Raw genomic sequence first — 21,794 nt, forward strand, 5'->3', positions numbered from 1 at the left:
GTGCAAAGGAATTGTCGAAATTTCGGGTCGACACCCCTGCACCAATCCTGATGCAGAGGGTTTCGACCTGAAATGTCAACAATTGCTCTCCCCCCTCAGATGCTGCTCGACCCGCTGAGTTTCTCCAGCAGCTTGTATGTTGCTCCAGATCGCAGCACCTACAGTTTCTTCTGTCCGTCATATTCTCTTTATTTCCACTTTGAGGAGATTTGGTATAGAACCGTAGAACACTACAGCACAGAAAACAGGCCATTCAGCCCTTCTAGTCTGTGCCAAAACTTTATTCCGCTAGTCCCATTGACCTGCACCCAGTCCATAACCCTCCAGACCTCACCCCTCCATGTATCTATCCAATTTATTCTTAAAACTTAAGAGTGAGCCCGCATTTGCCACATCAGATGGCAGCTCGTTCCACACTCCCACCACTCTCTGAGTGAAGAAGTTCCCCCTAATGTTCCCCCTAAACCTTTCCCCTTTCACCCTAAAGCCATGTCCTCTCGTACTTATCTCTCCTAATCTAGGTGGAAAGAGCCTACGCGCATTTATTCTCTCTATGCTCCTCATAATTTTGTAAACCTCTATCAAATCTCCCCTCATTCTTCTACGTTCCAAGGAATAAAGTCCTAACCTGTTCAATCTTTCCCTGTAACTCAACTCTGTTTTACTCTCTGCCATCTTGGTCATCCATGGAGGTCCATCATTCATTTCTCTACCTTTCTGCCTCATGGCAATGTACCTCAGCTCTAGCTGAATAATCTCTACTGTATTTCGATAACAGTTTTGCCTTCCAAGCTTTGTTTCCATTTTAACCAGACTTGAATATTTCTCATCCCATTGAAATTTTCCCTTCTCTAATAGACTATTTGTTTTTATCTTGGAGAGGTCTTCATCCTTTTCCATAGATATTCTAACCATATGATATGATTGCTGTTTCTTAGATGCTCCCCCTCTATAACTCAGTCATAAGAGTTATCGCATGAAAACAGACCCTACAGCCCAAAGTCCATGCCAACCAAGTTGCCTACCTGATCTAGTCCCATTTGCCTGCATTTGGCCCATACCCCTCTCAACTTTTCCTATCCATGTACCTGTCCAAAAGTCTTCTAAACATTGTAATTGTATCCACTGCTACCGCCTCCTCTGGCAGCTCATTCCATATACCCATCAAGTGAAAAACTTGCCTCTCAGGTCCCCTTTTAAATCTTTTCCCTCTCACCTTAAATCTTTGACCTCTAGTTTTAGACTCCCCTACCCTGCAAAAAAAAAACACCTGTGGCCAGCCACCTTATCTCTGCCCCTCATGATTTTATAAACCTCTATAAGGTCACCCCTCAGCCTCCTGTGCTCCAGGAAAAACAGTCCCAGCCTCTTCTTATATCTCGCCCTCCAGTCCTCACAACAACCTTGTGATTACTTGCTCTTTTCAGCTCATTCCTTGCAACCACATCCGGTCATGCCATCTCCTAATTGGGCCAGAAATGTACTGATCAAGAAACTTCTCCTGAACACATGATGCAACATCGTTCTTTCCTTGTCCTTCTACTCTTGCCATTCTTATCTATGTTTGAAGATTTGAAGACCCACCATTACCACTACTTCTGTATATCTCTGTGGTCTCCCTCATCAAAATCTTATGGGGCTTGACAGAATAGATGTGGAGTTGATAGGATGTCTAGAACAAGAGGTCGCAGGCTAAAACAGTGGTTGACCATTCAGGACTAAGGGGAGAAGAAATCTCATCACTCAGAGGGTGGTGAATTTTTGAAATTCTCTACTCAACAGGGGCATGGAGGCTCAGTGTGAAAGTCAACCTGCGCTCTGTAATAAATCAGACAACAGCAGAACTAAAGAACTTACGATTAATGTTTTATTAGTTTAACGCTAGTGGGAGTGAGGGATACAGAGAGAGTGAACAGTGTAACCCAAGCTCTGTACTGATCCCCACTCAGAGATTTGCAGGTTAATGTCCCTACTTTTATACCCAATTCGTGGGAAACCTCCATGGGAAATTGCACTTACTAAGGCAATTGCTTACAGCAAGCTTTTAGCAAAACAAGATATGTCTTAAAAACTTTTCTTTCTCACCAGCACCTGGAGACTTTACAGTCACAACTATAATCACATCATGGTTGAGGCAATATCACTCCATGGGAAGAGTAACTGCACACTATTGACCCTTACATTTCCGGTCATTAACCCTTGCATTTCCAGATCTTTTACATCGGTGGCCACAGATATTCAAGACAAAGAGTGATAAATTTTTGGATATTAGGGGAATTAAGGAATATGGGGTTAGTATAGGAAAGAATAGGTGAAATCACATAGTTTTCCCAGGGAGGAGGTGCTAAAGCAAGAGGGCATAGGTTTCAGATGAGAGGCGGGAGATTTAAAAGGGACATCAGGGGCAGCTTCTTCACACAGAGGGTGGTGCGTATTTGGAACGAGCTGCCAGAAATAGTGGTTGAGGTGGGCACATTAGCAACATTTAAAAGCCATCTAGACAAGTACATGGATAGGAGAGGTTTAGAGGGCTATGGGCCAAGCACGGGCAGATGGGACTAGCTTGTTGGGCAACACAGTTGGCACGGACGAGTTGGGCCGAAGGGCCTGTTTCCATGCAGTAATTTGCCCCTCGATATTGTCCCTACTAATTGGCAGCCGATTGAACAGTCCAACTAATGTATTCACACCTCTGTTGTTTCTTAACTCTGAACAGATACATTTTCTCCTTGGTCATTCTAATTTATCCTCTCTTTCCAGCAATATTCTCTGTAATCAATGCTGCCAATCCATCTCCATACTTCCCATCTCCATCCATCCCAAACACCTTGTATCCAGGTATATTTAGAACCCATAGCAACAACAAAGATGCTGGAGGAACTCAGTGGGTCAGGCAGCATCTGTGGAAAGAAATGGACAGTTGACATCATATTCATATTACAGTATATTCACTATAAACAGCCAAAATCAAAAGTGCTAGAAACCCTCAGAAGGTCAGACTGAGACTGCAGGCCAAGGACTCTGTCTTATGACCAAAAGATGATCAAGTTTTAAGATGCCGAGGGAGTGTGAGCAGGGAAGGAGAGAGGTGAGAGAGTAGAAGGACCTTTACTCTTATCCAGGCTCCAGAGTTGCGCTACAGATGAAACCACTGGTGGGTTCTCCATGGCTGACATCAGTGGGAACTCACTGAGTGACCCAGGCAAGTTTCCAAGACAGAGACTGCAGGCCAATTTTCTCTGTAATCAATGCTGCCAATCGATCACCTCTCTCCTTCCCTGCTCCCTCTGCATCTTAAAACTTGGTCATCTCTTGCTCATAACACAGAATCCTTGGCCTGCAGTCTCTGTCTGACCTTCTGAGGGTTTCCAGCACTTTCGATTTTGGCTGTTTATAGTGAATGTATGGTAGACAGCCAGAGCAATGACGTCAACTGTCCATTTCCTTCCACAGATGCTGCCTAACCGTCTGAGTTCCTCCAGCATCTTGTTTGTTGTTATGGGTGCTAAATATGCCTGGATACAAGGTGTTTGGGATTGATGGGGATGTGAAGCATTGGGATTGGCAGCATCCGTCACTGTAGAGCAGGATCAGGAGAAGGCATGGAATCTGGAATTTACAGAGGCCCAGTCCTGGTAGATGGAGAGTGTGGAAGGCAGGAGGGATTAAACATTGCAAGTCATTGGAAATGGGAACAGGACACATGAAGAAACGAAATGCGTGTCTAGAGATGATGCAAGTAAGAACTGCAGAATCAGTGGGTTCACACAGACACAGGAGACTGCAGATACTGAAATCTGGAGCAACAAACAATCTGCTGGAGGAGCTCTGTGGGTTGAGCAGCATCTGTGAGAGGGAAAGGAATTGTCGATGTTTCAGGTCGAGACCCTGCATCAGGACTGGATTCATTGTATTAACTAATTTATCAATTCAAATATTGATTTTATTCAGCTAATGCTTGACTTAAAATGACTTTCTGCTTCTATGGGATTCACATTCCTCTGAATCCAAATTCTTGTTCTGGAGAGAGATTCTTGCAGAAACTAATGGCTTATTTCACTTCACCCCACTGGTTTCAGGTTTATATTTCTCTCCTCGTGGAAAGTATATGTTGGCATCATAGAGCAGCCTCTGACGGAAAGTTCGTCGTACATTGTGGAAAGAATCATACACCACAAGAAATACAAAGGCCACACTTACGATTACGACATTGCACTTATAAAGCTGGAAACACCACTGACGTTTAACGGTAACTTTGCCCACTCATGAAAAATACCTCTAACTTTGTTGGGTTCTTTCTGGAAGTTATAACTAAAACCAATTGTGTTATGGACTGTGCTAGCAATCTGCTCTTTCTCACTGGTAGTCTGGATCAAGGATAAGTCCTGATTCTCAGGATCAGGTTCCCTTCTCTCCACATATTATAGATTAGTTATCAAAAAAATGAGCATAGTTCCATTTTGGACATAGTTGCTTCTAAGTCAGGCCCCATCATACAAGGGTTATTCATAACTGGCATAACAGAGGAAACACAAAAGGTTACTGCTGGAAAACAGCAAATCACAACTGTTCCCAGGTTAAGAGGGGAGAAAATTGTTTTTGATCACCAGAGCTAAATGCAGTTTAACTGCTGAAGAAGTGTTTAAGTGTTTAGGAATAAAACTAAAATACTGCAGATATTGGAAATCCAAAATTAAATAGAAACATGCTGGAAGTACTCAGCAGGTCAAGCAGCATCCGTGGAGCAAGAAACAAGAGTTAACATTACAAGTTGAAGGTATTTTACCTGAAATATAACTCCACGTCTTCCTCCACCGATGCTGCCTGACCTGTTGAGTACTTCCAGCATTCTTTGTTTGATTTGGGACAAGTGGTTGTTGACTGTACTCTCCTCCTGGGATATTACTCTATTGATTAGTATTGGTTCATTATTGTCAGTCGTACCGAGATACAGTGAAAAGTTTTTGTTTGTGTGCCATCCAGACAGATCATGCCATACATAAATGAATCAAGGTAGTAAAAAGGAAGAACAGAATGCAGAATATAGTGTTACAGTTACAGAGAAAGTGCAGTGCAGGCAGACAAATAACGTTCAAGAGCCACAGCAAGGTGGATTGGGAGATCAAGAGTTCATTTTTTAGTGTATGAGAGGTCCATTCAAAAGTCTGATAACAGCGGGATAGAAGCTATCCTTGAGCCTGGTGGTTCATTCTCTCAAGATTTTGTATCTTCTGCCCAACGGGAGAGGGGAGAAGAGAGATGGGTTGGGAGGGGTCCTTGATTATGTTGGCTGCTTTCTTGAGGCAGCAGGAAATGTCAACAGCCAATGCCCTCACAAATTTTAAGCCAGCGTTCAGAGATGAGTTTCACCCCTAAGGAGAGTTGAGCCTCAGTTCAGATCAGTCAGAGATGCAGAGGGTCCTCACTTCTGCAATTATCATTCCTTACCCAAGACTGGTGGTGAGAGGTGGCAGAGTAGAAGGACTTTTAGTCTTATCCAGGCTCTAGAGTTGTGCTACGGACAAAACCATTGGTGAGTTCTCCACCACTAACGTCAGTCTGAGCTCACTGCGTGGCCCAGGCAAGGTTCCAAGGTCCTGATTCCTCCTGGCATCTCACTGGAGTGCAGGATTAGGAGAAGGTATGGAGTTACCCATCTGGTCTTCCCAGAGGCTCAGTGCTGGGAGATGGAAACTCAGCTCCTGATTTACCAGTTCTAAAACTCTCTGCCTTGTTTTCAGACATCGAACATAAAACAGTACAGCACAGGAACAGGGCCTTTGGCTAAGCATAATGCCAAATTAAACTAATCCCTTCTGCCTGCACATGAGCCATATCCCTCCATTCCCTGCATATTCATGTGCCTATCTAAAAGCCTCTTGAACATCACTATTGTATCTGCTTCCAACACCACCCCTGGCAGTGCGTTCCAAGCACTTATCACTCTCTGTGAAAAGAAAATTGCCCCACACATCCCCTTAAAACTTTTCCCCCTCTCCCACCCCTTGGAATCTGTCTTTGCCTCTTGTTGTCTTGGTGTAGCAGCCAGCATTAATCAAAGACCCGACCCACCTGGGTCATTCTCTTTTCTCTCTTCTTCCATTGGGCAGAAGATACAGGAGCCTGAGGGCACGTACCACCAGACTTAAGGACAGCTTCTACCCCACTGTGATAAGACTATTGAATGGTTTCCTTAGACAATGAGATGGACCATGACCTCACGATCTACCTTGTTGTGACCTTGCACCTTATTGCACTGCACTTTCTCTGTAGCTGTGACACTTTACTCTGTACAGTTATTGTTTTTACCTGTACTACATCAATGCACTCTGTACTAACTCAATGTAACTGCACTGTGCAATGAATTGACTTGTACGATTGGTTCGTAAGACAAGCTTTTCACTGTACCTCGGTACAAGTGACAATAATAAACCAATACCAATAAATCTCTGCCCTCTAGTATTCAACATTTCTGCCCTGGGAAAAAGTACTTGTGTCCCCTATCTACGCCTCTCATAATTTTATAAACTTCCATCAGGTCGTCCCTCAGCCTCTGATACAACAGAAAAGAAACAATTTAATTTTGTCCAACCTCTGCTTGTAGTTAATACCCTCTAATCCAGGCAGCATCTTTCAATTCCGGCCACTGTCTGTAAGGAGTTTGTACGTTCTCCCCGTGTCTGTGTGGGTTTCCTCTGGGTGCTCTGGTTTCCTCCCACATTCCAAAGACGTACGGGTTAGGAAGTTGTGGACATGCTGTGCCCCCAGAACATTCTACGCAAAAGATGCATTTCACTGTGTGTTTCAATGTACATGTGAGTAATAAAGATATCTTATCTTATCTGGGAGAACCTCTTCTGAACCACCTTCAAAGCCTCCACATCCTTCCTGTAACGGGGAAACCAGAACTAGAACTGCATGCAATTCTCCAACTGCGGCCAACCTAAAGTTTTATGTGCCTTCATAGTCATATCCCCACCCATCTCTGTAACTTCCTTCAGCATTGGCATCTGTCTGCCAATTTCCATCTCTCCACCATTGGTTGCACCCTCAACTGCCCTAATGTCCCTCTACTCCAATTATCTCGTTGTGCTTGGAGACTCTAGTTTTGAAACACGCTCTCAGGAAATGATCTCCGCATCTTGTTTCAAATGCAGATTGGATTCAGCCCATCTGTCTCCCAAATTCTGGTCAGGAATTTCCGGATGGCAAAGCCTGCTGGATCTCAGGCTGGGGTCTGACAAATGAAGGAGGTAAGGAGAGCTTATGTGATTGCAATCAGTTATCTAGGGGTGGCAGGTGAAGGGTCAGCCAGTGTCACCTCTGCTGGGTATAACAACACGTTCAAGTGTTTAACGAATGGCACAGTGGTGTAGCTAGTAGAGCTGCAGCCTCCCAGCTTCAGTGAGCCAGGTTCATTCCTAACCTTTCTGTAACCAAGTCTAACCATTACCCGCACTCCACCATTACCACTTCAAACCAGAATATCAATGAGAATTCAATGAGTGCAGGGAGACATACTGAGAGCAGGGTAAGGCATACCTTAAGCTGTAGTACAGGACTATATGTGTGCTTATGAGTCGTAGAGTCATAGCGTTACACAGCACTGAATCAGGCCCTTTGGCCCAACTTGTCCATGCCAACCAAGTTGCTGACCTAAACTAGTCCCATTTGCCTGCCTTTGGACATATCCCCCTAAACCTTTCCTATCCCTGCACCTGTCCAAATGTCATTCAAACATTGCAATTGTACCCGCCTCTACCACTTCCTCTGGCAGCTTGTTCCTTATACCCACCACCCTTGGTTTGAAGAAGTTTCCTCTCAGGTCCCCTTTAAATTTTTCCCCTCTCACCTCAATTCTATGTTTGAGACTCCCCTACCCTGGGAAAAAATACTGTTATCATTCACCTTATTTGTGCTCCTCATGGTTTTATAAACCTCTATAAAGTCGCCCCTCAGCCTCCTCGGCTTCAGGAAAAATGCCCCAGTCTATGCAGTCTCTCCTTATAACTCAAGCTCTCCAATCTGGTAATATCTTTGTGAATCTTTCTGCTGTGGCGACTCACCGTCTAGTCGGGCGAACCGGCTCGGCAGTCGGGTCGCGCGGCGTCGGAGCGACGAGGCCCAAGATGGCGGCGGGCCTCGTCTTTCCGAGCGACGGGGAGAACCCGCGCGCGGGAAAGTCCTGATGACGTAGGACTTACGTCATTGCCGGTTTTTTGGGCGGGAGTTTCTCTCCCTTAAAGGGCCCGCACAAGGCGGGAAAATAAACCAGTTCTGTTTGGCGATCCTCCGAGTAGAGTCTTGTTTTATTCCGCGGTAGCAACCGCTACACTGCACCCTTTCCAGCTTAATAATGTCCTTTCTATAGCTAGGTAACCAGAACTGCACACAATGCTTCAAGGTTTGTCAAATCAATGTTTTGTACAACTCTAACTTGATAACCGAATTCTTGCACTCAGTGCCCTAACCAATGAAGGCAAGTGTGTCAAACGCCTTCTCCACCACTCTGCCTACCTGTGTCGCCACTTTCAGGGAACTATGTACTTGTATCCCTCAGTCTCCATGTTCTATAACACTCCCCCGCCATTTGTAAGTCCTGCCCTAATCTAACTTCCCAAAATGCGACACTTCACACTTATCCAAGTTAAATTCCATCTGATACTCCTTTGCCCATTTTCCCAGTTGATCTCAATTTTTAGTGTCGTTCACAAACTTACTAACCATGCCAACTATATTCTCATCCAGTGAGCTATGGACTTGCAACCCAAGGAATCTCTGTACATCATTGCTTCTTAAGGTCCCTGCCATTTACTCTTTACTGTATATCCTACCTAAGCACATTCCTATATTTTGCGGCAACTTTCATTGGCCAATGTCCAAATACAGCAACTTTGTAGAATTGTTTTCAGGAGTTGCAAATTGTGGCAATTTGCAAAACATGGGAGTAGCCAACTGTTGTCACAACTTGCTGTACAATTTATCCATTAGTGACCACATAAAACTGATTGTTACTCTGGGAGTAAAATAGAACATAGAACATAGAACAGTACAGCACAGAACAGGCCCTTCGGCCCACAATGTTGTGCCAACATAGCTATTCCCTCCTACCTACAGAATGCCCGTATCCCTCTATTTTCCTCTCATTCATGTGCCCATCCAAGCCCCTCTTAAAAGCCCCCAGTGAATTTGCCTCCACCACCCTATCAGGCAACGCATTTCAGGCATCCACCACTCTCTGAGTAAAAAAGCACCCCTCACATCTCTTCTGAATCTACCCCCTCTCACCTTAAATGTGTGCCCTCTGGTATTGGATGCCTCAATAATGGGAAAAAGATATTGCTTGTCCACCCTAGAAAATCTAGCAAAATGCTTCAGATGCTGAGCTCCATCCTAACACCATGCTTTTGTAATCCAGCAGACGAAATTTCCCTCAGTCTGAGAGAGGCTGAGGTTCCCCTGATTCCCAATCACATCTGCAGCCAGCCTGATGTTTACTACAAGAGAATAAGCTCCAGAATGATTTGCGCTGGCTACCTGCAGGGAGGTGTTGATACCTGTCAGGTAAGGTTCTAACCCACACAAGGAATCTGTTCGAAGGTGCACTGTGATTTCTGCCGGTTCCTCACTAGTGCAGGCACACCACAGGAGGTCCTTTCAACTGTGGTCAGCCTCAGCTCCATGTCTTGTTTACTCCTCCTAATGCAATCATTCAACAGTACAGCACAGGAACAGGCCCTTCGGCCCACAACGTCTGCACTGAACACGATGTCAAATTAAACTAAATCTTTTCTGCCTGCACATGATCTACATCCCTCCATTCCCTGCATATTCATGTGTCCATCTAACACCACTATTGTATCTGCTACGATATCAGATATCCCATCTAAGATATCGTATCTGCTACGTACCAAACCAACCCTTGGTCTGGATTTCATTGTATTTTGGTGGGAATCCATGGGAATTGTCAGTACTTATCCGGGCAAATGCCAGCAGGTTTGGGATTTCTGCACATGCATATCCAAACATTGCAGTCCCAAACCCCCGGACCAGTTCCTGTGGGTGAATCTGTTACCACTTTCCACTCCCGACTCATTGTGGAGTTAAACTGCAGTGCGTGAAATCGCTGGAAACCGCCACTGGAAAATCTGCTGGGATCCTGCTCTGGGTCAGCCTTGAGACAGGATCCATGACCCCATTCATTGGGAGAGGGATTTTACAACTGCAAAGGAGAAAGGTAGAAGTAAAATCAAGCACTTCTTTTGATCATTAATAGCATGAACATCTTTTTGAGCATTTGTCTTGTTTTAGGTGTTTTTTTTATTCTCTTTATTTGTTTTAGTTTTTAAATATTTTAATATTTAATAATCAGTTCAGAAAGAGTGAAACTACTCTACACCTTTGACAGACAACTTTGCCATATGTCAAAGGTATCATCAGCGGTTCTCTGGGCGGATCCTAGTCTCCCCCCCACCCCCCACACGACCCGATTGTACGAGCTGAGGTCCTGCGGTCTCTCAGGACCTCAAATCCAGGAAGCTTCCAATGGGTTCATCCCAAGGTAAGTGTGGCCCAATATATACCTTTGCACTGAGCACAGCCAATGAACTAAATTCATCAAAATCCTGCCCATTTGGACATTTAATTCCATGTCTTTCAGTTGAACAATAAATTATTAGCCCCAAATTTCCTCAGGATCATAAACGTACATGGAGAATGACATCATCACATGCGTGTCTGACACTGTAGTTACATCAGGGTCTTAAGGGTCACTCACAGCAGGAGTTACCCAGTCAACTTTCTGGGGTGAAGCAAAACAACCTACAACTGATCATAATCAGTTTCTTTCTGGAAAAATCAACATAACACTGAAAAAATGGTTTTAAGCATTGAAGTTCCAGACCAGTGTGCCTATCGAAGTTTCCCCATCCACTCTGTGCCCACTTACACTTGGATGGTGTGGATGTGAATCTAGATATAACAGAATCATACACTACTAAAACAGGCCCTTCAGCCCACCTTGGATAGAGTGGACGTGGAGAGGAGGTCTCCATCAGTAGGAGAGTCTAGGATCCAAGGGCTTAGCCTCAGAGTAAAGGGACATCCCTTTAAAACTGAGATGAAGAGGAATTTCTTCAGCCGGAGGGTGGTGAGTCTGTGGAATTCGTTGCCACAGAGGGGTGTGGAGGCCAAGTCATTGGGTGTATTTAAGGCAGAGATTGATAGGCTCTTGATTGGTAAGGGGGTTAGGGGTCACTGGGAGAAGGCAGGAGCATGGGGTTGAAAAAAAATCAGCCATGATTGAATGGCGGAACAGACTCGATGGGCTGAATGGCCTAACTTTACTCCTATATCTTCTGATCTTATGATCTTGTCCATATTGACCATCAAATATCCATCTATACCGTATTCTAGCACTTGGTCCATTGCCTTCTCTGTGTCTTGCTCCTCTACATAATTCTTAAATGTGGTGACAATCTCTGCCTCCACCATCCCCCCAGGCAGTGTGTTTCAGATTTCAAAGGGAAGCAATACTTCCTCAGATCCCTTCTAAACATGCTGCTCCCTGCCTTAAACCTATGACTTCTAGTTTTTAGACACCACTGCCATGGGGAAATGTTTCTCACCATCTGCCCTATCTATGCCCCTTGTACTTTTGCATACCTCTGTTGTTGGGTCCCTCCTCAGCCTCCTCTGCTACAAGGAAGGCAAACACAGCCTATCTAGTCTGTCCTCGTAACTGAAACACAAAACCTAGCCATAGGCAACTCCCTGGTGAACCTCCTCTGCATCCTCTTCAATCCAATCATGTCCTTCCTATACTGTGGTGATCAGAACTTCACACATTACTCCGGATGTGGTCTGACCAATGCTTTGTGAAACTCTTGCTCTCTCAATCTACCTCGTCATGGCCCTTGCATGTTATTTGTCTTCCTGCACTGTACTTTCTCTGTAACTGCAACACTATATTGGGCAGGCACAGTAGTGTAGCAGTTAGCGTAACGTTATTGCAGCACCAGCGACCCGGGTTCAATTCTGGCCGCTGTCTGTAAGGAGTTTGTACATTCTCCCCGTGTCTGCGTGGGTTTCCTCCGGGTGCTCCGGTTTCCTCCCACATTCCAAAGACATGCAGGTTAGGAAGTTGTGGGCATGCTATGTTGGTGCCGGAAGCGTGGCAATACTTTCGAGCTGCCCCCCAGAACACTCTACGCAAGAAGATGCATTTCACTGTGTGTTTCGATGTACATGTGACTAATAAAGATATCTATCTAATATTCTGCATTCTGTTTTTTTTCTTTTGTACTACTTCAATATACTTGTGTATGGGATGATGTATGTAGATAGCATGCAAACAAGAGCTTTTCACTGTATCTCAGTACATGTGACAATAATAAACCAATTGCCAATTCTAAAGGTGTATCCAATGCATGGCTTTTCCCTTGACCTTGGAACTGTCCATTTGGATTTCACACAGGGAGATAGTGGAGGGCCACTTGCCTGCAGTGAAGAGAGTGGATGGAAATTGGTCGGGATCACAAGCTGGGGAGCAGGCTGTGCGAACCAGAACAAACCCGGGGTGTATGCCAGGGTGACCGAATACCTGGACTGGATCCATGAGCAAATGGAGGTACTGGCACGGCTGTATGCCAGCCTTGTATTGTGTGTGTCTCCCTCTTTCCTCGTTCTGTGACAAAAGCCAGGAGGTGAGTGTGTTGGGACGCCGTGGGGAGGTGGAAGTCAGGAAACTCGGAAGGGCGGGGTTTCCTGAATGTCCTGTGGAATTGGACCACAGGGTCCCTTTAAATGGCATTCAGGCACCCAAGAAGTCTGGAGGCCTCTTGGGACAAAGTCTTCACCAGGCCAAAGCCTCCCGGAGCCATTAGGTGCATTACAGGAGGGAGGGGGATTCACAGCATTGCCAACAGTCGGACAGAAAATCAGCCGTGATCGTATTAAATGGCCATAAATGTGCCAAAGTGCAAATGTTCCCATGACCTCCCTGTTTTTATACTTTATGCCTCAGTCACAAGGGCAAGTTCTGCCTTCATATCCAGCTGTCCTGCTTCGTTCAAGAAGAGGGTAGAGGGGTGGGGTTTGGTGATGGGAGGTGTAATGTACTGTATGTACCTGCGTCTGCATTCCTGACTTTGACAGAGAAACACAAGCGGATAACAGAGAGTATTCACAACTTATGTTCAAGTTCAAGTTCATTGTCATAGAACATACAACACTACAGCACAGTACAGGACCTTCGGCCCACGATGTTGTGCCGACATCTTATCCTGCTCTAAGATCTATCTAACCCTTCTCTCCCACATAGCCCCCCATTTTTGAACCATTCATATGCCAGGGATTTAAGCCATGAAAATTGCAGTAGCACGGTACATCATAAACATGACAAAATTACCGAAACTTAAATTAACATAAATTATTCATAACTTACACGACAAAACAAAATACAAAATAAACATGACGACACTCATTGCAAGTTGAGGGAAATAGTGTCCGAGGTAAAATTAGGGTTCTTCAGAGTTCAAGAACTTGATAGCAGAGGGGAAGAAGCTGTTGTTGACGACTGCTTTATTCAACAGCTATCTACCCTGTGCAAGCGCTTAAATAAGAGCGTCATACATGTACAACTTACACCCAGTACACACGACTACTTTCTCTTTTTTGAAATAAAAGAGTAATTATATCTCCAGGGCCTCATACATGCAAAGCAGGCACTCTCCCACTGAGCTACATCCCTGACGAACCATGATTTCAATACTGTGGAGGTTTCATCCTTATGGTTTCTTGGGAGAGTTTTGCTTCAGTCAAGAAGTGACACCTCGAGAGTTGCTTTAATAGAACCATAGAACAATACTGCACAATACAGGCCCTTCGGCCCACCATGTTGTGCTGACCTTCAAACCACGCCTAAGACTATCTAACCCCTTCCTCCCACATATCCCTCTATTTTAAATTCTTCCATATGCTTATCTAACAATCTCTTGAAATTGACCAACATACCTGCCTCCACCACCGCCCCAGGCAGCGCATTCCACGCCCCAACCACTCTCTGGGTAAAAAACCTCCCTCTGACATCTCCCTTGAACTTCCCACCCATTACCTTAATGCCATGTCCTCTTGTATTGAGCATTGGTGCCCTGGGAAAGAGGTGCTGGCTGTCGATTCTATCTATTTCTCGTAATATTTTGTATACCTCTATCATGTCTCCTCTCATCCTCCTTATCTCCAACGTGTAAAGCCCTAGCTCCTTTAGTTTCTCCTCCTAATCCATACTCTCTAATCCAGGCAGCATCCTGGTAAATCTCCTCTGCACCCTTTCCAATGCCTCCACATCCTTCCTATAATGAGGCGACCAGAACTGGACACAGTACTCTAAGTGTGGTCTAACCAGAGTTTTGTAAAACTGCAACATTACTTCACGGCTCTTAAACTCGATCCCACGACTTATGAAAGCTAACATCCCATAAGATTTCTTAACTATCCTATCCACCTGTGAGGCAACTTTCAGTGATCTGTGGATATGAACCCCCAGATCCCTCTGCTCCTCCACACTACCCAGAATCCTGCCATTAACCTTGTACTCCGCCTTGGAGTTAGTCCTTCCAAAGTGTACCACCTCACACTTCTCCAGATTGATCTCTATCTGCCACTTCTCAGCCCAGCTCTGCATCCTATCAATATCCCTCTGTAAGCTTCGACAGCCCTCCACACTATCCACAACATCTTTGTGTCGTCTGCAAACTTGCTAACCCACCCCTCCACCCCCTCATTCAAGTTATTAATAAATATCACGAAAAGTGGAGGTCCCAGAACCGATCCCTGTGGGACACCACTAGTCACAGCCCTCCAATCCGAATGCACTCCCTCCACCACAACCCTCTGCTTTCTACAGGCAAGCCAATTCTGAATCCACATGACCAAGCGTCCCTGGATCCCTTGGCCTCTGACCTTCTGAAGAAGCCTACCATGCGGAACCTTGTCAAACGCCTTACTAAAATCCATATAGACCACATCTACTACACTACCCTCATCAATCTTCCTGGTCACCTCCTCAAAGAACCCTATCAGGCTTGTGAGGCAAGATCTTCCCTTCACAAAGCCATGCTGGTTGTCCCTAATTCGTCCATGATTCTCTAAATGCTCTTAGATCCTATCTCTTAGAATCCTTTCTAACAGCTTGCCCACCACAGACATAAGGCTCACTGGTCTGTAATTCCCTGGACTATCCCTACTACCTTTTTTGAATAAGGGGACAACATTCGCCACCCTCCAATCCTCCGGTACCATTCCCGTGGACAACGAGGACTCAAAGATCCTTGCCAATGGTTCAGCAATCTCCTCCCTCGCCTTGCAAAGCAGCCTGGGGAATATTCCGTCAGGCCCCGGGGACTTATCTGTCCTAATATTTTCTAACAATTCCAACACATCCTCTCTCTTGATATCTACATGCTCTAGAACATTACCCTTACCAACACTGTCCTCAGCGTCATCAAGACCCCTCTCCTTGGTGAATAGTGAAGAGAAGTATTCATTGAGAACCTCACCCACTTCCACAGCTTCCAGGAACATCTTCCCACCTTTGTCTCTAATCGGACCTACCTTTACTCTAGCCACCCTTCTGCTCTTCATGTACGAGAAAAAAGCCTTGGGATTCTCCTTAACCCTACTCACCAAAGCCTTTTCATGTCCTCTTCTTGCCCTCCTCAGCCCCTTCTTAAGGTCCTTCCTTGCTACTCTATATTCCTCGCGAGCCCAGTCTGATCCTTGCTGCTTACACCTTATGTATGCTGCCTTCTTCTTCCTAACTAGCAGTTCCACCCCTCTCATCACCCACGATTCCTTCACCCCGCCATTCTTTCTCTGCCTCACTGGGACAAATTTATCCCTAACATCCTGCAAGAGATCCCTGAACATCGACCACATCTCCATAGTACATTTCCCTTCAAAAATGTCATCCCAATTTACACTCTCAAGTTCTCGCCTTATAGCCTCATAATTTGCCTTTCCCCAATTAAATATTTTCCCATCCTCTTTGCTCCTATCCCTGTCCATGATAATGCTAAAGGTTATGGAGCAATGGTCACTGTCCCCCAAGTGCTCACCCACCGAGAGAACTGTCACCTGACCCGGTTTATTTTGATTCATTACCTTGACTTTGGGCTGGCAAGCTGACGTTATGTGCCCTTTCTTCTGACCATTAAATTAGTTGCTACCTTGAATCAGTGGATGGTTTCCATTATACCTGACATAGATGTTTGCAGCAGTCTCAATCACGTGCTTTAAACTCTGGTTTTGAACTGTAGCCTTTTGTTTTTGCTCTGTGACAGTGAACTGCAGTCGCACTTGTAACATCCTCTGGCTGAAGTTCTTTGGAATCCCTCAGTGTCACACCTGTAGCCATCACACTTTTACACACAAGGTCAAATATGAGATTCTGTGTCTTTAATAACTGAATTTGCTGATTGATTAAAACACAATCAACTGTCATACAATGCATGCTCGAAAATATTACTGGAGTCACAGAGCTGAGACTGAGACAATGTACTTGCTGACCTATGATTCTCAGTTCCAAATCAGCAGTGCCCACAATCTCTGATCACTTAGGACTGAAACGATCCAATAACATTTCTACCAGTTGACGAAACAAAACACCTTTTCTCTTTCTATGGTGAGTAAATATTTGCTGGTGTACTGTCGGTTTTGGAGCTTGCTTCAGTTGGCAGGATGGCTCCCTTTTGGGATCATTTTGTGCAGACGCAATCCCATATTCACCATCAAGTTCCACCATGTTACTTGCTCTGAAAAATATTTCCACATGTTCTGTGTTTGAACTGAAAGCCTCTCGCACCCAATCATAGACACCAAGACTTGAGCGTAAGCACCCATTGTTCCTGTCTCTGCTTTTACAGTGACCCCGTTCCTGCCTGTGAACTAGCACACATCATGTCAGCATTGCTTCTCTGTTTTCTGTCCAACTACTCTTGTTCTGAACAACTTTTGCTATGGACTTAACAGACCTCTCTGCACAATGTTATAATTAGTCACTCATGCCCATCGGCAGACTTAAAGAATTAATTTCTTTTTCAATCTTCTACCACTGTTCTTTCTTGTGTCCTCATCACCAGCATGCATCGTGTCTGCATAGATTTCTTGTTACTGAGCTGGACATGGCAGGAAGATAAGACACAGAGAGCCATCAGAATCTGTGTAACTGGTTTATTCAACTTGGTTGAACATGGGTGCACATATGTACATACCACACATATGTTCAGACATCCTACAGGAGGGTTCTAGGAAGAAAGGCTAATTCAATGGAAGGGTTCAACATGAATGAGTTGTAGGGAGGTTTCTACAGCAGGAGCTTCCTACTTTGCTGCTACTTTACCAAAGAACATTGGAACATACATACAATATACAATTTAAAAGCAGAGGTAGACCACTTAGCCTCTCAAATCTGCTCCACCATTTAATAAGATCACGGCTGACCTGACTTGAATTTTAACTCCACATTCCCATCAAGTCCTGGCAACCTTTCATCCACTTGCTTATCAAGAACCTATCGACCTGTACTTCAAATATATACAGAGACTTTGCTGCCATTGCCCTTGGAGGGAGAGACCTCAAAAGACTCATAACCCTGTTATAAATGACTGGCCATTATCTTAAAATAGTTCATGATTCTCCCACAAGAGAGGAAATGCTCTCCACATCCACCTTGTCAAGACCCCTCAAAATCCTATATGTTCCAATCAATCGTCTCTCATTCTTCTAAACTCCAGCTGATACAAGCTGAGCCCGTTCACCATACCTTCTAAGACAACCTATCCCTTCCACATACTAGTGTAGTAAACCTTCTCTCAACTGCTTCCAATGCTTCAACATCCTTCCTTATGTAAGGAAATAAAAACTGTACCCAGTACTCCAGATGCAGTCTCACCAATTCCCTATATAACTGAAACATAACGTCCCAATTTGGTATTCCCCTAGAGTGGAAAGGTTAAAAAAAACATGTTAATATAGTTAATCATGTTTTTAATTTACTTTCATTTACAGAAGGAAGAGTCACATGACAGAAGGCAATAAAAATAAAATATTTTAATAAAATCATGCCTAAGTTTGTGTCCTAATTATAAAATGAGTCACATCTCAATGTCAACATTTCATTTTAGCATCTCTAGGTGCTTTTCGCTGGGGAGAGGGTGTGAATTAGTTATGTATTCAAAAGCTGCCAGCTTACCGGCCTGAATCTGAATACCCTTGCAGTCAGCAGCCCTCTAAAGTGGAAGGATATTATAGGCTCCTACATCTTGAGTACGTGGCTGGATGTTGATCCAGAGCCACCGGGAATCTTTAAGAGACTGTTTAGGAATGATTACTTTGAATTGGAGTGATGCTCAGCGATTTGAACATAGAACATAGAATATTACAGCACAGTATAGGCCCTTTGGCCCACGATGTTGTGCCAACATTTTATCCTGCTCTAAGATCTATCTAACCCTTCCCTCCCACATAGCCCCCTATTTTTCTATCAATCGTGGCTATCTAAGGTCTCTTAAATGTCCATAATGTATTTGCCCCCACAACCTCTGCTGGCAGCGCGTTCCACACACCCACCACGCTCGGTGTAAAAAACTTACCTCTGACATCCCCCTTATACCTTCCTCTAATCACCTTAAAATTATACCCCCTCCTGTCAGCCATTGTCGCCCTGGGAAAAAGTCTCTGACCACCTTGTGCACCTCTATCAAGTCACCTCTCATCATAGAATCATAGAACAGTACAGCACAATACAGGCCCTTTAGCCCACAATGTTGTGCCAACCTTTAAACCTCGCCAAAGACTATCTAACCCCTTCCTCCCACATATCCCTCTATTCTAAATTCCTCCATATGCTTATCTAGCAGTGTCTTGAATTTGACCAATGTACCTGCCTCCACCACTGCCCCAGGAAGCGCATTCCAGGCCCCAACCACTCTCTGGGTAAAAAACCTCCCTCTCATATCTCCCTTGAACTTCTCACCCGTTACTTTAAAGCCATGCCCTCTTGTATTGAGCATTGGTGCCCTGGTAAAGAGGCGCTGGCTGTCCACTCTATCCATTCCTCTTAATATTTTATACATCTCTATCATGTCTCCTCTCATCCTCCTTCTCTCCAAAGAGTAAAGCTCTAGCTCCCTTAGTCTCTCCTCACAATACATATTCTCTAAACCAGGCAGCATCCTGGTAAATCTCCTCTGCACCCTTTCCAATGCTTTCACATCCTTCCTATAATGAGGCGTCCAGAACTGGACACAGTACTCGAAGTGTGGGCTAACCAGAGTTTTGTAGAAACCCGTGTCTGCATGGGTTTCCTCTGGGTGCTCCGGTTTCCTCCCACATTCCAAAGGCGTACGGGTTAGGACGTTGTGGGCATGCTATGTTGGCGCCGGATGCATGGCGACACTTGCGGGCTGCCCCCAGAACACTCTACGCAAAAGATGCATTTCACTGTGTGTTTCGATGTACATGTGACTAATAAAGATACCTTATCTCATCTTATCCGCCTTCTCTCCAAAGAGTAAAGCCCTAGATCCCTTAGTCTCTCCTCATAATGCCTGCATTTGGCCTGTATCCCTCCAAACCTTTCCTATCCATGTACCTTTTAAATGTTGCTATTGTACCTGCCTCAACTACTTCCTCATGGCAGCTCGTTCCACATACCCACCAACCTCTGTGTGAACCAGTTGCCCCTCAGATCCCTTTTAAATTTTTCCCCTGTCACCTTAAACCAATGCCCCCCAGTTCTTGATTCCCCAACCCTGGAGATTGGGGAGTTGTCTTGGTAACAAAACATTCTGGCAAACAATTATGCGTTGACAATATCACCCACCAACTCGTTGAATTCAATTAAAAGCACTTTATTTGGTATGTTATTATATTTGTTATAACAGTGCACAATCTTATGACTGTGCATTCACCTGATCTATGCCCCTCATGATTTTTCACACCTCTATAAGGTCATCCCCTCAGTCCCCTACATTCCAAGGAATAAAGTCCAAGCCTGCCCAACCTCTCCCTATAACCCAGTCTCTCGAGTCCTGGCAACATCCTCGTAACTCTTTTCTGCACTCTTTCCAGCTGAAAAGAGACCACTGACGTCTCTTGCAAGAGACACTCCGTTTTCCCACTTGGCTTTGCGTGGATGGACCCTCTTCACACCATGTGAGTTTGTGAGGGCCAGATCCTGTCAAACCTTAGCAACGCCCTTCACTCAGTTAGTTTGTGTCAACATCCATCGATGTGTAATAAACAGGAATCTGGAGATGATTATATTCATTTCTGAAAGAAGGGATTCTGCAGTGTGGTGAGTTCAGGTGACAATGGATGGCATTGATTGATGTGGAAAGGACAGGTAACTGGAGCCTGTGTACTCTTCCCCATGTTACACAGCAGTGTAATTATCAGCATGAGTCTCAGCTCTCATTCGATACACTCCACCGCTGTCATTAGCGCTTGAAAATGAAGTTAGCTGATATTTCTGGGTGACTTCTGACAAGCTGGTTTTAAAATATAAAGCAAAAGAGAAGTATCTTAGTGCTTTCATCAGGTGTTTGTGTGGAAACCTTCACCTTTGGAAATGTGTTCGTTGTTTTACTATTCCCATTCTCCTCCCCAGAACTGTACCTCTTACCCTCATTTCAACATTGCCCACCAATGTTGTCATGGTAACAAAACATTCTGGCAAACAGTTATGCATTGACAATATCACACTCTTTAAGGATATTGCCCTTTTTAATGTTTACTGTTTTACTTGAGGTCATTAGCAATGTATTTACTAAAATGCCTGGGAATAAATTCAAATGGAGAGAACAATGAATCTTCCTGTGTTGTATAAGCAACCAAATGAGAAATGGAATCAACAAATGAAAGGTTAGTTGAAAAGTGTGAGATACAAGAGCAGTGATGACTAAGTCAAGCAGAATAACATCACAACCACACCATATCCTTTTGAAATAAATAATTGGCCATAGTTTTACAGATAACACCATCATTAATGTTTTTTTTGTGTATGTCAGTTATTTGTGTTTGGGAGCACCATGGGAATGATAATAAATGTTTGGAATCTGATGACCTTAGCTAATTTGCACCGTTTATTCAGTGATGTGTCTCATTGGCGAGGGTTATGTCTTTTGTCACTTAGACACTCCGTGTGCTTTCTTCAGGTGCTTGTGTGGAAGCCTTCACCTTTGGAAACGTGTTCATTGTTTTACTGTTCCCAATCTTCTCCCCAGAATCGTACCTCTTACCCTCATTTCAACGTTGTCCACCAATGGAAGAATGGGGGAGTTGTCATGGTAACAAAACATTCTGGCAAACAATTATGCACTGACAATATCACCCACCAACTCATTGAGTTCAATTCAAAGCACTTTATTTGTTATAACAGCACACAAGCATAAGAAATAGAAGAAGGATTAGGTCATGCAGTTCCTCAAGCCTGTTCCGCCGTTCAATGGCTGATCTGAAGGATCTCCTCTGCTGTGTTTCTCTGCCCATTGCTCACAACCCTAGACCTCCCATAACTCTCTTTGGGGAGTCCAAGATGGCACCTTTGGTGCAATGCTATAAAACTTTGGTTAGGCTGCATTTGATGTATTGTGTGCAGTTCTGGTCGCCCCCTTACAGGAAGGATGTGGAGGCATTGGAGATAATCCAGAAGAGGTTCACCAGGATGCTGCCTGGATGAGAGAGTATTAGCTATAAGGAGAGATTGAACAAACTTGGCTTGTTTTCTCTGGATC

At 44.5% G+C, this 21,794-nt stretch overlaps 1 protein-coding gene across 1 annotated transcript in view; it reads left to right on the plus strand.

The window, feature by feature from the left end:
* Positions 1 to 13,691, plus strand: part of LOC127569694 (transmembrane protease serine 3-like) — a 56,919-nt gene extending 43,228 nt beyond the window's left edge. Inside the window, exons 9-13 of the mRNA XM_052014494.1 lie at positions 4,080 to 4,249; positions 7,158 to 7,253; positions 9,422 to 9,564; positions 12,476 to 12,628; positions 13,593 to 13,691. Coding sequence (XP_051870454.1) covers positions 4,080 to 4,249; positions 7,158 to 7,253; positions 9,422 to 9,564; positions 12,476 to 12,628; positions 13,593 to 13,691 — 661 coding nt within the window. The remainder of the gene's footprint in view (positions 1 to 4,079; positions 4,250 to 7,157; positions 7,254 to 9,421; positions 9,565 to 12,475; positions 12,629 to 13,592) is intronic.
* Positions 13,692 to 21,794: the final 8,103 nt, after the last annotated feature.

The sequence above is a fragment of the Pristis pectinata genome, chromosome 4 (assembly GCF_009764475.1).
Source record: "Pristis pectinata isolate sPriPec2 chromosome 4, sPriPec2.1.pri, whole genome shotgun sequence".
NCBI lineage: Eukaryota > Metazoa > Chordata > Chondrichthyes > Rhinopristiformes > Pristidae > Pristis > Pristis pectinata.